Source organism: Macaca mulatta, chromosome 2 (assembly GCF_049350105.2).
Source record: "Macaca mulatta isolate MMU2019108-1 chromosome 2, T2T-MMU8v2.0, whole genome shotgun sequence".
NCBI classification, from domain to species: Eukaryota; Metazoa; Chordata; class Mammalia; order Primates; family Cercopithecidae; genus Macaca; species Macaca mulatta.
In genome coordinates this window covers 39,437,533-39,451,421 of record NC_133407.1, presented here as the reverse complement: position 1 = coordinate 39,451,421, position 13,889 = coordinate 39,437,533, and the positions used below count along the sequence as shown (strand labels likewise).

Genomic DNA, 13,889 nt, shown 5'->3' with positions numbered 1-13,889 from the left:
AGGAAGGAAGAGCAAAAGAGCAAGCGAGCACATGAGACAGCAAAAGACGAAATAAATTAGAAGAAAATGAAGAACATATTAGTGTAACCTCCAGGACAGAGAGATCTTTGAAGGCAGTATAAGAAACCCAGAAGCCATAATACAAAAGGAGACAGATGTGACTTTTTAAAAATTAACGATTTCTGGCCGGGCGCGGTGGCTCAAGCCTGTAATCCCAGGCTTTGGGAGGCTGAGACGGGTGGATCACGAGGTCAGGAGATCGAGACCATCCTGGCTAACAGGGTGAAACCCAGTCTCTACTAAAAAAAATACAAAACCTAGCCGGGCGTGGTGGCGGGTACCTGTAGTCCTAGCTACTCGGGAGACTGAGGCAGGAGAATGGCGTAAACCCAGGAGGCAGAGGTTCCAGTGAGCTGAGATCCGGCCACTGCACTCCAGCCTGGGCAACAGAGTGAGACGCCGTCTCAAAAAAAAAAAATAACAATTTCTGTCTGACAAAAGATACCATGAAGTGTCTGATAACAAATGACAAACCGGGAGAAAATACTTGCATCATTCAAAAGGTAAAAAGTACTACCCCTACCATACAGGAGTTCTCAAATTGATAAGAAAGGTGAATAGTAGCACAAAAACGGGTGAAGAATAAACATAGACAAATCTTAGGGAAAAATAGAAAATATATTCCACTTAACTAATTAGTAGATAGGAAGGAGCAAAATGATAACCAAATACCCCTTTTTCAACCGTTGGACTGGCAAAAATTAAAATGGTTTATTAACATCTAGTGTTCACAGGGATATAAGGAACCAAACATTCATAACATTGCAGTTGGGGATATACATTATAATAAATAATCTTATGATTTCTCAGTATCAAGATCTTGCCATTTGAATCCATTATTTCTTCTTTGGAGAATTATTGTACAGAAATAAATGTATCAGTTGCATAAATATGTGTCTATTAATGATGTTTATTGAAGCATTGTTCAGTGTCAAAAGTCAGAAAATTGTTTGAATGACCATAAGTAGAAGGCTGACTAAATTATGGTACATACATTGGATAGTAATTTATTAAGATAATTATAATATGTGTATATTGACTTGAAAAATATTAACTGTTAAGTTTTTTTAAAACATACGGCATAGCCTTTTTTATTAAAAAAGTCCTATTATATGAGGTTTGAAATTATGTAGAAGGAAACACAGTAAAATTTTAGAATTGCCTAACTCAGAAAGGTAGCTTTAGAAGAGACCAGAGTTTATCCTCTTATTCTTTACTTTGTATCTCTTTCCTGTTTGACTTATGACAGCAAGCACATAATTACTTTAAAAAAAAAAGAAATAGCAAAGTACAGAGCTTAACTTTAGTCTTTAAAATAAGCAGTAATAGAATGTTTTCAGTTTTTTTATAATGTGTTCATTTTTAATACATGATTATTGTAAAACTGTCTACTCATGCTCATGTATTTTGTTTTACTTTAGCAATGTCTGATCGTCAAGAGAGTGCTCTTATAGAGCTAATGGTTTGTACAATTCGTCAAGCTGCTGAGGCACATCCTCCAGTGGGAAGGGGTACTGGCAAGAGAGTAAGTTAAATTAGTGAGAAATCTACTAAAAGGTTTTTAATGCAATTAACTGTCTTAAATATTTGGAAATTTTACTGATATTTGTATCCCTAAAAACATGGTATTTTTATAAATGATGGACTCTGGTGCTTCATCTTTATATCCTATCTGCTATACTCAGTTTCCAAAAATAGATTCTTTCCTTCATGCTCCTATAGCACCTATACCTGCTTCTGTTATTGTACTTATATGGTATTTTAAGGATTTTTATATCTATTAAAAAAAAAATACCTAAAGGCTCTGGAAGCAAAATGCCTAGTTTGCAAGTTCTTCTATTTAGCAGCTATATAATCTTTAGATAGATGAATGATTTTTGTATGTCTTAGTTTCCTTATCTGTAATATGGGACTAATAATAGAGGTATTTATATTAGAGATGAGTTGAGATAATCATAGATGAAGAGACTCCTGGCTCTGTTGGTTTGAAGAGATAGGCAAATCTGTCCGCAAAAAGCAAGTATTAAAAAACTAGAATGTATTGTCAAAAACATTACATCAGGGCTCTGGAAATTCACCAAAGATTAAAAAACACACACACACACACACAGTGGGAAATATTTTTTCCTGAAAAATTGATAGAGCTTCAGGTAAAAGCAGCGGAAGTCTGTGGCCTTCTTGTCAATACACATGTATCCCCATGGTTGGTCGGTAAGATCTGTAGTTTGTTACCAGAATGGCACTGTGTGCAAAAACCCTAAGCTTTCCTGTCAGAGAGAATGGATTCAACATGGACAAGTAATAAAAGCCCACAAACAAACAGGAAAAACTTACAGCTTCAATAATCTGGGGTTGTGGTAAGAGTACTGGACCAGCCGAAAATTTAACTGCCAAATCTTAGAAATGAGAATGCTATGAAAGGATTAGCTGTGCTCTCCATACATCCCTGGCTGACTAGGAAACGTTAGAGACGTTAATGGAAAGTAAAAGTCAAGCAAAATCTAAGAACTGGGTGAACTTTGAACATGCTCCCTAACCAACAACAGATCATTTCTCAGAGGGGTAGAAGCCTGATTGAAGCCACAAATATTGCAATATTTGAACACAACTTCTGCCCAAATGATTGGTTGACTCTACTAATTTATTCAAACACAACGAGGACTCCTAGGAAGACAGGCTAAAAAACAAAAGTAAGAATAAAAATTCTGAGCAGAGATAGCAGAAGTAACTCACTATGGAGGAAACAGATTATTCAGTTTATGTTAAAGATTCCCTTTAAAAAATTGGAAACTTTTATAATTACAAAAAATTAAAATCTATAGTTAAAAATTGAAATCCGCCAGATTCAGTGACTCATGCCTGTAATCCCAGCACTTATGAGGCCGAGGTGGGGGATCACTTGAAGTCAGGAGTTCAAGACCAGCCTGGCCAACATGGTGAAACCCCATCTCTACTAAAAATACAAAAATGAGCTGGGCAGGGTGGCAAGGGCCTGTAGTCCCAGTTACTCGGGAGGCTGAAGTAGGAGAATCACTTGAACCCGAAGGCAGAGGTTGCAGGGAGCCGAGATCATGCCACTGCCTTTCAGCCTGGGTGACAGAGCAAGGCTCTGTCTCAAAAAAAACAAAACCAAAAAAAGCAAAACACAATTAAAATCCTTAGTTACTGTATTATCCAAAAATGTCTACTTTCAAGAAAAACTACAACCATGCAAAGAAACAGTAAAATGTGACCATACTCAGGAAAAAAAGCAGACAATAGAAATGGCTTCTCAGTAGGCCTATATGTTGGATTTAGCAGGCAAAGACTTCAGAGGCCTTTTAATAAATACATTCAAAGAATTACAAGAAAATATGAAAACAAGAAGTAGAGAATCTCATATATATGAAAACCCAATATGGAATTTGGGTTTTCCATATTATGGAAATTACGAAAACCCAAATGGAATTTCTGGTGAGAAGTACAATGCAAAAATTTAAAATTAACTGAATAAGCTAATTAGCAGATTTAAGATGATGAAAGAAACAATAGAAAAACATGAAGATTAATAGAAATCCATTCTGAAGAACAGAGAAGAAAAAAGATTGAAGAAATATTATCAGAGCCTCAGAAATATGTGGAACACCATCATGTGCACTGAAGTATGTATAATGGGAGTCCCAGAAGGAAAGGAGAGAAGGATAGAGGCAGAAAAAATACTTGAAGAAATCACTGAAAACCTCCCAAATTTAATGAGAGACAATTTATAGATTTAAGAAGCTTAACAAAACCCAAATAAAATAAACACAAAAGTTCCACATGTAGACACAACATAGTCACGTTGTTAAAAGACAAAGACAAAAAAATATTGAAAGCAACGAGAGATAAACAACTAATATAGAAAGCAGTAGCAATAGGATTAAGAGTTAGCTTATCAGAAACAATGGAGCCCAGAAGACAGTGGAATAACATATTCAATGAAAGTCAACAAAATGGCCAACCAAGAATTATAAATTTAGTAAGATTGTCTTCCAAAGATGAAGTGTAAAAAACCATTACCAGAGAAACAGAAAGGGGAAATTTGGAGAATGTGTTGCTAGATCTGCCATACCAGAAATACTAGAAGAAGTCCTTCAGCTGGGTGCAGTGGCTCACGCCTGTAATCCCAGCACTTTGGGAGGCTGAGGCGGGTGGATCACAAGGTCAGGAGTTCGAGACCAGCCTGGCCAACATGGTGAAATCCCATCTCTACTAAAAATAAAAAAATTAGCCAGGCATGTGGCACATACCTGTAGTCCCAGCTACTCGGAAGGCTGAGGCAGGAGAATCTCTTGAACCCGGGAAACGGAGGTTGTGGTGAGCCAAAATGGTGCAGCTGCACTCCAGCCTGGGCAACAGAGCGACACTCCAACTCAAAAAAAAAAAGAAAGAAAAAAGAGTCCTTCAAGCCATAAAGAATACCATAAGATGATAAAACGAATCCACAAGAAGGAATGAAAAAAGAAAAAAGAAGGAATGGGCTGGATGCAGTGGCTCACACCTGTAATCCTATCACTTTGGGAGGCCAAGGCAGGTGGATTACCTAAGGTCAGGAGTTCAAGACCAGCCTGGCCAACATGATGAAACCCCCATCTCTACTAAAATTACAAAAATTAGCTGGTCGTGGTAATCCCAGCTACTCGAGAGGCTGAGACAGGAGAATTGCTTGAACCCAGGAGGCAGAAGTTTCAGTGAGCTGAGATCACCCCACTGCACTCTAGCCTGGGTGACAGAGTAAGACTCCGTCTCCAAAAAAAAGGAAGAGTGTAAATCTGAAATGGTAAGTATGTGAGTGGATGTAAAAGGTAAAAGGCTGTGTGTGTGTGTGTGTGTGTGTGTGTGTGTCTGTTTCCTTCTCTTAATTTCTTTGAAAGAACATGAAATTATTTAAATCAAACTTGTCTAACCTGTGGCCCACAGGCTGCATGTGGCCCAGGATGGCTTTGAATGCAGCCCAACAAAAATTTGTAAACTGTCTTAAAAGATTATGAGATATTTTTGCTGGTTTTTTTTTTTTTTTTTTTTTAAGTTCTTCAGCTGTCGTTAGTGGTAGTGTATTTTATGTGTGGCCCCAGACAATTGTTCTTCCATTGTGGCCCAGGGAAGCCAACGAATTGGATACCCCTGATTTAAATCAATAATTATAGCACTATAGTGTTGAGATTATAACATAAATATATGTGACAAGAGTAACACAAAAGGGAAAAAGATATGGAACTATATTGGAGCAAAATTGCTATGTTTTATTATAATTAATTCAATATCAACCTGAAGTCAGTTATAAGTTAAAAATGTATATTATAATCCTTACAGTAATTATTCATACTTAAAAATAAAAGCAGAGGAATTATAGTGGTCCTCATCTGTTAGAGACATATGCTGAAATATTTAAGGGTGAAATTATATACTGTTTACCCTTGAACAATGCAGGAGTTAGTGGCACTGACCTGCACAGTCAAAATTCCACGTGTGCTCACTTTGGCACCAGATACACTGAATTTGGAACAATACAGAGAAGATAAGCATGGCCCCTGTGCAAGGATGACATACAAAATTTATGAAACTTTTTATGAATCTTAAAATTTTAAAAATTCACATGTAACTTTTGATTCCCCCAGAACTTAACTACTGTAGCCTACTAGTAGCCTAAATGATGAGAAGCCTTAAAGCTGTTAGCACAAACAATGGATTAACACATTTTGTATGTAATATGTGTTGTACACTGTATTCTTACAATAAAGTAAGCCAGAGGAGAAAAAAGTTTTTAAGAAAATCATAAGGAAGAGAAAATATATTTACTATTTGTTAACTGGATCAACATAAAAGTCTTCATCCTTGACATCTTGACATTGAGTACACTGAGGAGGAGGAGGAAGAGGGTTTTTCTCTTGCTGTCTCCAGTGGCAGAGGCAGAAGAGATGGAGATGGAAGGAGAGGCAGGTGCACTCTCTGTTTACAGAAACACATTGTAATTTCTGTCTTTTTGCTTTTTTCATTTCTCTAACAATGTTTCTGTGTGATACCAATCCTCCTTCCACTATTTGCTTTAATTTCAGTGCCCTCGTAATACAAGGGTCTGTGTCACCAAAGAAGCAAAAGCAGTCTTGAATAATTGGAACTCTTCTGCCAAATTATCTAATGTTAATTTAGGCACCCCTTCTTCAGCATTTTCTTCCTCATCATCTGGCACCACTTCAGAAGCACTCATCTCCATCAAGTCATCCTCTATTAGTTCCTCTGATGTAGTGTCTTTTTTGTTTTTGAGACAGAGTTTCACTCTTGTCGTCCAGGCTGGAGTGCAGTGGCGTGATCTCGGCTTACAGCAACCTCTGCCTCCCCGGTTCAAGCGATTCTCCTGTCTCAGACTTCCAAGTAGCAGGGATTACATGTGCTTGCCACCCGCCCAGCTAATTTTTGTATTTTTAGTAGACACGGGGTTTCACCATGTTGGCCAGGCTGGTCTCTTGAACTCCTGACTTCAGGTCATCCACCCGTCTCAGCCTCCCAAAGTGCCAGGATTACAGGTGTGAGCCACCTCTCCCAGCCTTTTTTTGGAGACAGAGTCTCACTCTGTTACCCAGGCTGGAGTGCAGTGATGCTCTCTGGGCTCACTGCAGCCTCTGCCTCATGGGTTCAAGCAATTCTCCTGCCTTAGCCTCTCGAGTAGCTGGGTTTTACAGGCATGTGCCACCATGCCCAGCTAATTTTCTGTATTTGTAGTAGATATGGGGTTTCACCATGTTGGCCAGGCTGGTCTCGAACTCCTGACCTCAGGTGATTCTCCCACCTTGGCATCCCAAAGTGCTGGGATTACAGACGTGAGCCATCATTCCTGGCTGGTGTCTATTTGCTCTCTAATTTCTCTAAGATCTATATCTTGAAGTCTTTCATTCCCCACATTTTATACTATAACCATAATCTCTGATGTGTTTCTTGATTGGTTCTGTCATAAGTTCTGTGAAATCATACATAACGTCTGGACACAGTTTTCTCCAACAGGTATTTATTTTTGGGGGGACTTGATGACTTTAAAACAACAATGGCATTTTCAGTGGTGTAATTCTTCCAGACTTTCATGATATTCTATCAGGGTTCTCTTCAATAGTGTTGACAGTCTTTTCCTTTGAGTAGTATGTTTAATGACTTTTAAGGGTTCTATGAACCCCCGATCTGTCGGCTGATTTAGAGATACTGTGTTTAGGAGCAAGTAGACCATTTTGATGCCTGTGGCATTGAACTTACTGGGTTCTGGTTGGTCAGGGGCATTGTCCGTTATCAGAATAACTTTAAAAGGCAATCCCTTACTGGCAAGGTACTTGCTGGCTTCAGGGACAAAGCGTCAGTGGAAACCAATCCAGAAAAGGGGTTCTTGTTGTCCAGGCCTCCTTGTTACACATTACTGGCCAAAAAGACTGGCAGCTGGTGTTTATCATTTCCCTTCAAGGCTTTTAAGGGTTAGCAGCTTTACAGATAAGGGCAATCCTGATCATAAACCCAGCTTCATTTGCACAAATGAGTAGATTAATGTTATTTCTTCTTGCTTTAAAGTGGTGCTCACTTCTCTTCCTTACTAATAAGTGTCCTTTGTGGCATTTTTTTCCCCCCAGAGTAGGGCACTTTGATCTGCATTAAAAACCTGTGCAGGCCGGGCGTGGTGGCTCAAGCCTGTAATCCCAGCACTTTGGGAGGCCGAGGCGGGCGGATCACAAGGTCAGGAGATCAAGACCATCCTGGCTAACACGGTGAAACCTTGTCTCTACTAAAAAATACAAAAAAACTAGCCGGGCGAGGTGGCGGGTGCCTGTATTCCCAGCTACTTGGGAGGCTGAGGCAGGAGAATGGCGTAAACCCGGGAGGCAGAGCTTGCAGTGAGCTGAGATCTGGCCACTGCACTCCAGCCTGGGCGACAGAGCGAGACTCCGTCTCAAAAAAAAAAAAAAACCTGTGCAGGCAGATATCCTTTCTCTTTAGCGATTTTCTTGATGGCATCTTGAAGAGTGGTCAGCTGCCTCTTGGTCAGCAGAAACTCTTTTTCCTGTTCTCTTAACATTTTTAAAGTGAAACCTCTTTCTAAAATTATCAAACTATCCTTTGCTGGCTTTAAATTCTCCAGCTTTGTAACCTTCACCTTCCTTTTGCTTTAAGTTGTCATTATATGACTTTACTCTTTTTGAATCATGTGAGTATAGGTGTGCCTTTTTTGTAGCAATTCTGCACCATATATAAGCTGTACTTTTAATGTGAAATAAAAAGGTATTTTGCAAAAGGTACAATGGTTTTTGCACCTGCTAGTATAGCAGTGATGGCTTTACGAAATTTTTTCTTTTTTTTTTTTTTTACAGTGGTCCTTATACTGGATTCATTTATCTTGAAATGGTGGGCAACTGTGGCTACAGACATATCAAGCAATTTAATTTTTTTCTTTAAATTTTTTCTTGTAATAACTTTTCTCTGCTTCTTGGGAACACTTCCAGCATCACTAGTAGCACATATGGGTCCCATGATGTTATTCAGGGTTTATGGTATTGCACTAAACATGATAAGTGAGAACCACAAGATCACTTTTGACTGTGATACACAATTCACTGGAGAGACCAACTGTTCATGCAAAGATGATTAGTGTCATGGGACTTTTTTAGTTAATACTTGGCAATACTTGAGCTCACTGCAATAGCAACAGTAGATGTGTACAATATTATTGTAGTGGAATGTATACTATAGTTGATTCTGTACACTTATGATTAATGCGATATCTTTTTTTTTCTTTTTTTTTCTTTTTTTGAGATGGAGTCTCGCTCTGTTACCCAGGCAGGAGTGCAGTCGTGTGATCTCAGCTCACTTCAACCTCTGCCTCCCGGGTTCAAGCGATTCTCCTGCCTCAGCCTCCCGAGCAGGTGGGATTACATGCGCGTGCCATCACACCCCACTAGTTTTTGTATTTTTTTTTTCTTTTTTTTTTTTGAGACGGAGTCTCACTCTATCCCCCAGGCTGGAATGCAGTGGCGCGATCGCGGCTCACTACAAGTTACGCCTCCCAAGTTCAGGCCATTCTCCTGCCCCAGCCTCCTGAGTAGCTGGGACTGCAGGCGCCGGCCACTGCGCCCGGCTAATTTTTTGTATTGTTAGTAGAGACGGGGTTTCACCGTGTTAGCCAGGATGGTCTCGATCTCCTGACCTCGTGATCCACCCGTCTTGGCCTCCCAAAGTGCTGGAATTACAGGCGTAAGTCACTGCGCCCAGCCTTTTTTCTTTTTTTTTTTCAGACACGGAGTCTCACTTTGTCGCCCAGGCTGGAGTGCTGTGGCGTGATCTCGGCTTACTGCAAGCTCCGCCTCCCAGGTTCACGCCCTTCTCCTGCCTCAGCCTCCCAAGTAGCTGGGACTACAGGTGCCCACCACCACGCCCAGCTAATTTTTAGTAGAGGCGTGTATTTTTAGTAGAGGCGGGATTTCACCGTATTAGCCAGGATGGTCTCCATCTCCTGACCTCATGATCCGCCGCCTCAGCCTCCCAAAGTGCTGGGGTTACAGGCGTGAGCCACCACTCCCAGCCATAATACTATATCTTTATTCACATTGCTGTCATGTGCAAATGGTGCCATGTACAGCCTGTAAGTGTGTGCGTAAGTTTTAATAAATGTTAAGTTCTTACAATAGATTCGTATATATTTTATAGTAGTGAATGTTAAATATCTACATATATTTTATACATCATGATGAATCTAAATTTGCTTTGGTTTTCCAATAGGCTACATGGCTTGTCTGCAAGTTTTTTTTTTTTTTAATTGTTGCAGATATCCAAAAAATTTTCCAATATGTTTATTGAAAAAAATCTGTATATAAATGAACCATGTAGTTCCAAACTGTTGTTCAAGGGACAAATGTGCAAGGATATGCCCTAAAATGCCTTGGGGGAAAAAAAAACTGCAGGAGAATTAATGAAACAAGAATGACAGGGCTAATGGTTATTGTTCTGCTTTTGAATGTTTCTGAAATTTTCCTTAATAGTCTTTAAATTATGTGCTGTCCCACCTTTGACTAGTGATAAGCCCCTTCATACTAATTTATTGTCCTTTTCACATATCTTCTTCTTTTTTAATTACTTTCTTGCTTTCTTGGGAAACAAGATGCCCCAGGTTCACTTTCTACCTTTACTGCTTGAGTAGTTATCTATTGCAGTGTAACAAATTACTCCAAAGTTAAAGATGTGTGAAATAATAAGCCTTTATTATCTCATACAGTTTCTGTAGATCAGAAATTTTGGAAGAGCTTAACTATTCTTTTGGCTTAGGGGCTTCCATAGGGTTGCAGTCAAGACGTTAGCCTGGGCTTTAGCATCTGAAGACTTGACTTGGAATTACAGAATCTACTTCCACAATGGCTTACAAGTTAGTGCTGACCATTGGTAGATCTTAGTGCTTCACCATGTGGGTTTCTCTATAGGACTGTTTGAATGTTTTCATGACATGGCTGCTGACTTTTCCTAGAGTGAATGATCCAAAAGAATAAGGTAGACACTGCCATGTCTTTTATAACATAACCTCAAAAATTACACAATATCATTTTCAAAATATCCTATTGGTTATACAAGTCAGCTTTATACATTGTAGGACGAGGTTGTATAAGGGCATGAATACAAGGAAGGTAGGGATCATTGAGATTTACTTGAATTTTAGATTCCACACTAGCACAAGAATCAGCCATTTCTCCAATGAGCCATGGTTCCTTTTAATACAGAGTAGTATTTAAAGATTAAAATACTGGTACTCAGTTAAGAGGATGTACTTACTGTTAATTGCTTATGATTTCTGCTAGGTACTTTTAGTAGACAGAGTAATAAATGTATATTTATGTATATACATTTAAATCATACATTCATTTTTATATTTGACCTAAATTTAGCCTAACAGGGGTTTTATCTCTTCAAATTTAGGAGTTTTTTCCCAAACTTATTTTTTTGAAATAGGTAAAACATTTACATAGTTAAAAAGTCAAAAACATGTGAAAAGATGTAGTGAGAGAAGTCTTATTTATATACCTTTCTCTACACCTCATTCTTATTAGTAACCATTTTTATTCGTTTCTGGTTTATTCTTCAGGTGTTTCATTTTGCACAAATAGGTAAAGGCATGTACACATACAGATATATGTATTCATATTTCCCATTCCACTCACCCCCTAATCTTTTACTAAAGATAGTATACTTTATACACTATTCTATACCTTTCTTTTTTTTAGCAGTGTATCCTGGAAATCAGTTCATATCTTTATTTGGAGGTCTTCATTTTCTTCTGGTTGTATAGTGTCTATTAGATGGATGCACTACTGAAAGTTCACCTATGCACAGTCTTTTGGACTGTTGCTAGTCTTTTGCTACTAGAAATAATGAATAATCAGCTGGACATGGTGGCTCACGCCTGTAATCCCAACACTTTAGGAGGCCGAGGTGGGCAGATCACGAGGTCGGGAGATTGAGACCATCCTGGCCAACATGAAACCCCGTCTCTACTAAAAATACAAAAATTAGCTGGGTATGGTGGTGCGTGCCTGTAATCCCAGCTACTCGGGAGGCTGAGACAGGAGAATCTCTTGAACCAGCGAGTCAGAGGTTGCAGTGAGCTGAGATTGCAGTACTGCACTCCAGCCTGGCGACAGAGCGAGACTCCGTCTCAGAAAAAAAAAAAAAAAAAGAATGAATAATCGTATGCATATCTCATTACTTGTACCAGGTGTGTTGGTGAGATAGAATTGGTACTGCTAGGTCAGAGGAAAAATATGTGTACAATTTTGTTAGATGTTGGCAAATTCCTTCTTCATAGGTGTCATACCATTTTTGTTATCCCCTCAGAGGTATTTTGAGGACTAGATGAGTTCAAGTGTGTAGCGTGTCTAACAAAATGACCACTCAGGCTGGGTGCAGTGGCTCACGCCTGTAATCCCAGCATTTTGAAAGGCCGAAGTGGGCGGATCACTTGCGGTCAGGAGTTAGACCAGCCTGGCCAATATGGGGAAAACCCGTCTGTACCAAAAATACAAAACTTAGCCGGACATAGTGGTACGCACCTGTAGTCCCAGCTGCTTGGGCGGCTAAGGCAGGAGAATCGCTCAAACCCAGGAAGCAAAGTGGAGGTTGCCGTGAGCCAATATCGCACCATTGCACTCCAGCCTGGGTGTCACAACGAGACTTCGTCTCAAAAATAAATAAATAAATAAAAAGATCGTGCCATCAAAAATAGCATTTCCCTGAAATCAGTATCCTTAGACGTTTCATACATTGTCAAATGAATTTCAAGACTTTTCAATATCTTGAATACATTCCTAGACATACATGTAGTTCCCTTAATTGCTTTGTGCAGAGCTAAACACAGTGGTTGGTAGATCATTCACAGGTGATTATTTTAAATGCTTAAAAGATTGAACAACAAGGTTGGGCGTGGTGGATCACTTGAAGTTAGGAGTTTGAGACCAGCCTCGTCAACATGGTAAAACCTCATCTCTACAAAAATACAAAAATTAGCCAGGCATGGTGGCACAGACCCATAGTACCAGCTACTCAGGAGGCTGACGCAGGAGAATCACTTGAACCCAGGAGGCAGAGGTTGCAGGGAGCCGAGATCGTGCCACTGCACTCCAGCCTGGGTGACAGAGCAAGACTCTGTCTCAAAAATAAAAATAAAAAAAAAAAAGACTGAACAACAAATAGGCAGTGCTATTACTTCTTGCACATATTCTTAAACATTGGGGTTCACATTTATAAAGTGGCAATTTATATTGGAATGTTCCTGTTCTGTAAAACAATTCGACATTATGATGGCAAAGCCCTTCAAGATAATAAAATGCAGAATACTTAGGGGAAATTATTATGTTAAACTGAGTTTGCATTTTAATATTTTATTTTTGGAGTCACCTCTGGTTTCACAAGTTGGATACAGGCTAAAGTGATGAGCATTGTCAGCTTAAATTTGTTCTATGAGCACAAACTATACTCTTTTTTGTTGATTGCTGTATAACAGATTTATGAGCTTAGTTACAAGGAGACTCAAATGTAAATGAATCCAGAGATATTATTAGTGTATGCTTTAAAAATAAGTGAGAATATATTAACTTCTGTTGGTATTTAAAAAGCATTACTTTAAAAAGTGTATGTATATTTAACATAGGAAGATCACTGTTAACACGTTGAGATTAAAACCCTAGAAAAATTGGGTTTGATTGGTTTCAGTATTTTAATAATGGTAACTATGGTTTTATTAAAATGTGTATATTTTTATTTGACATAAACAGATAGCAATTCGCCCAAACTTTAGCTGTTTGATAAGGTAGTAGTGCATGTTATGTAAAAATTTGCATAAATTTTCATGTATTTGTTTCAGTCATTAAGCCTCTCTTAAATTTTTGGTTATATTATTTGCCAGTGCTTCATCAATATATATATGTAACATTTTGGATTTATAATTTAGCACAACACCCTTTAATTCTTTTCCGACTTTATTTCTAGGTGCTAACTGCCAAAGAAAGGAAAACTCAAATTGATGATAGAAACAAATTGACTGAACATTTTATTATTACACTTCCTATGTTACTGTCAAAGGTACAGTTTCATTTACAGTTTTGTTATGTCACTGAGTTTGCTTTCATTGTACTATTAAAGTAGTTACTGTATTTTTCTTTGCTTCTTCTCCTTCTAGTATTCTGCAGATGCAGAGAAGGTAGCAAACTTGCTACAGATCCCACAGTATTTTGATTTAGAAATCTACAGCACAGGTAGAATGGAAAAGGTAATGATACTGTGAAATTGAAATTCAGCTATTA

The 13,889-nt window shown here is 38.6% G+C and overlaps 1 protein-coding gene and 1 non-coding gene across 6 annotated transcripts in view; both read left to right on the top strand.

Moving 5' to 3' along the window:
* Positions 1-13,889, top strand: part of STAG1 (STAG1 cohesin complex component) — a 401,927-nt gene that overhangs the window by 302,297 nt on the left and 85,741 nt on the right. For all 5 annotated transcript variants that reach the window (XM_077991519.1, XM_015132094.3, XM_077991520.1 and 2 more), the window contains 3 exons: positions 1,482-1,585; positions 13,576-13,668; positions 13,766-13,855. In XM_077991519.1, the coding sequence (XP_077847645.1) occupies positions 1,482-1,585; positions 13,576-13,668; positions 13,766-13,855 (287 nt within the window). The remainder of the gene's footprint in view (positions 1-1,481; positions 1,586-13,575; positions 13,669-13,765; positions 13,856-13,889) is intronic.
* Positions 5,548-5,655, top strand: LOC114676502 (U6 spliceosomal RNA). The gene has a single exon (XR_003727573.1). It is a non-coding gene; the product is annotated as a U6 spliceosomal RNA (small nuclear RNA).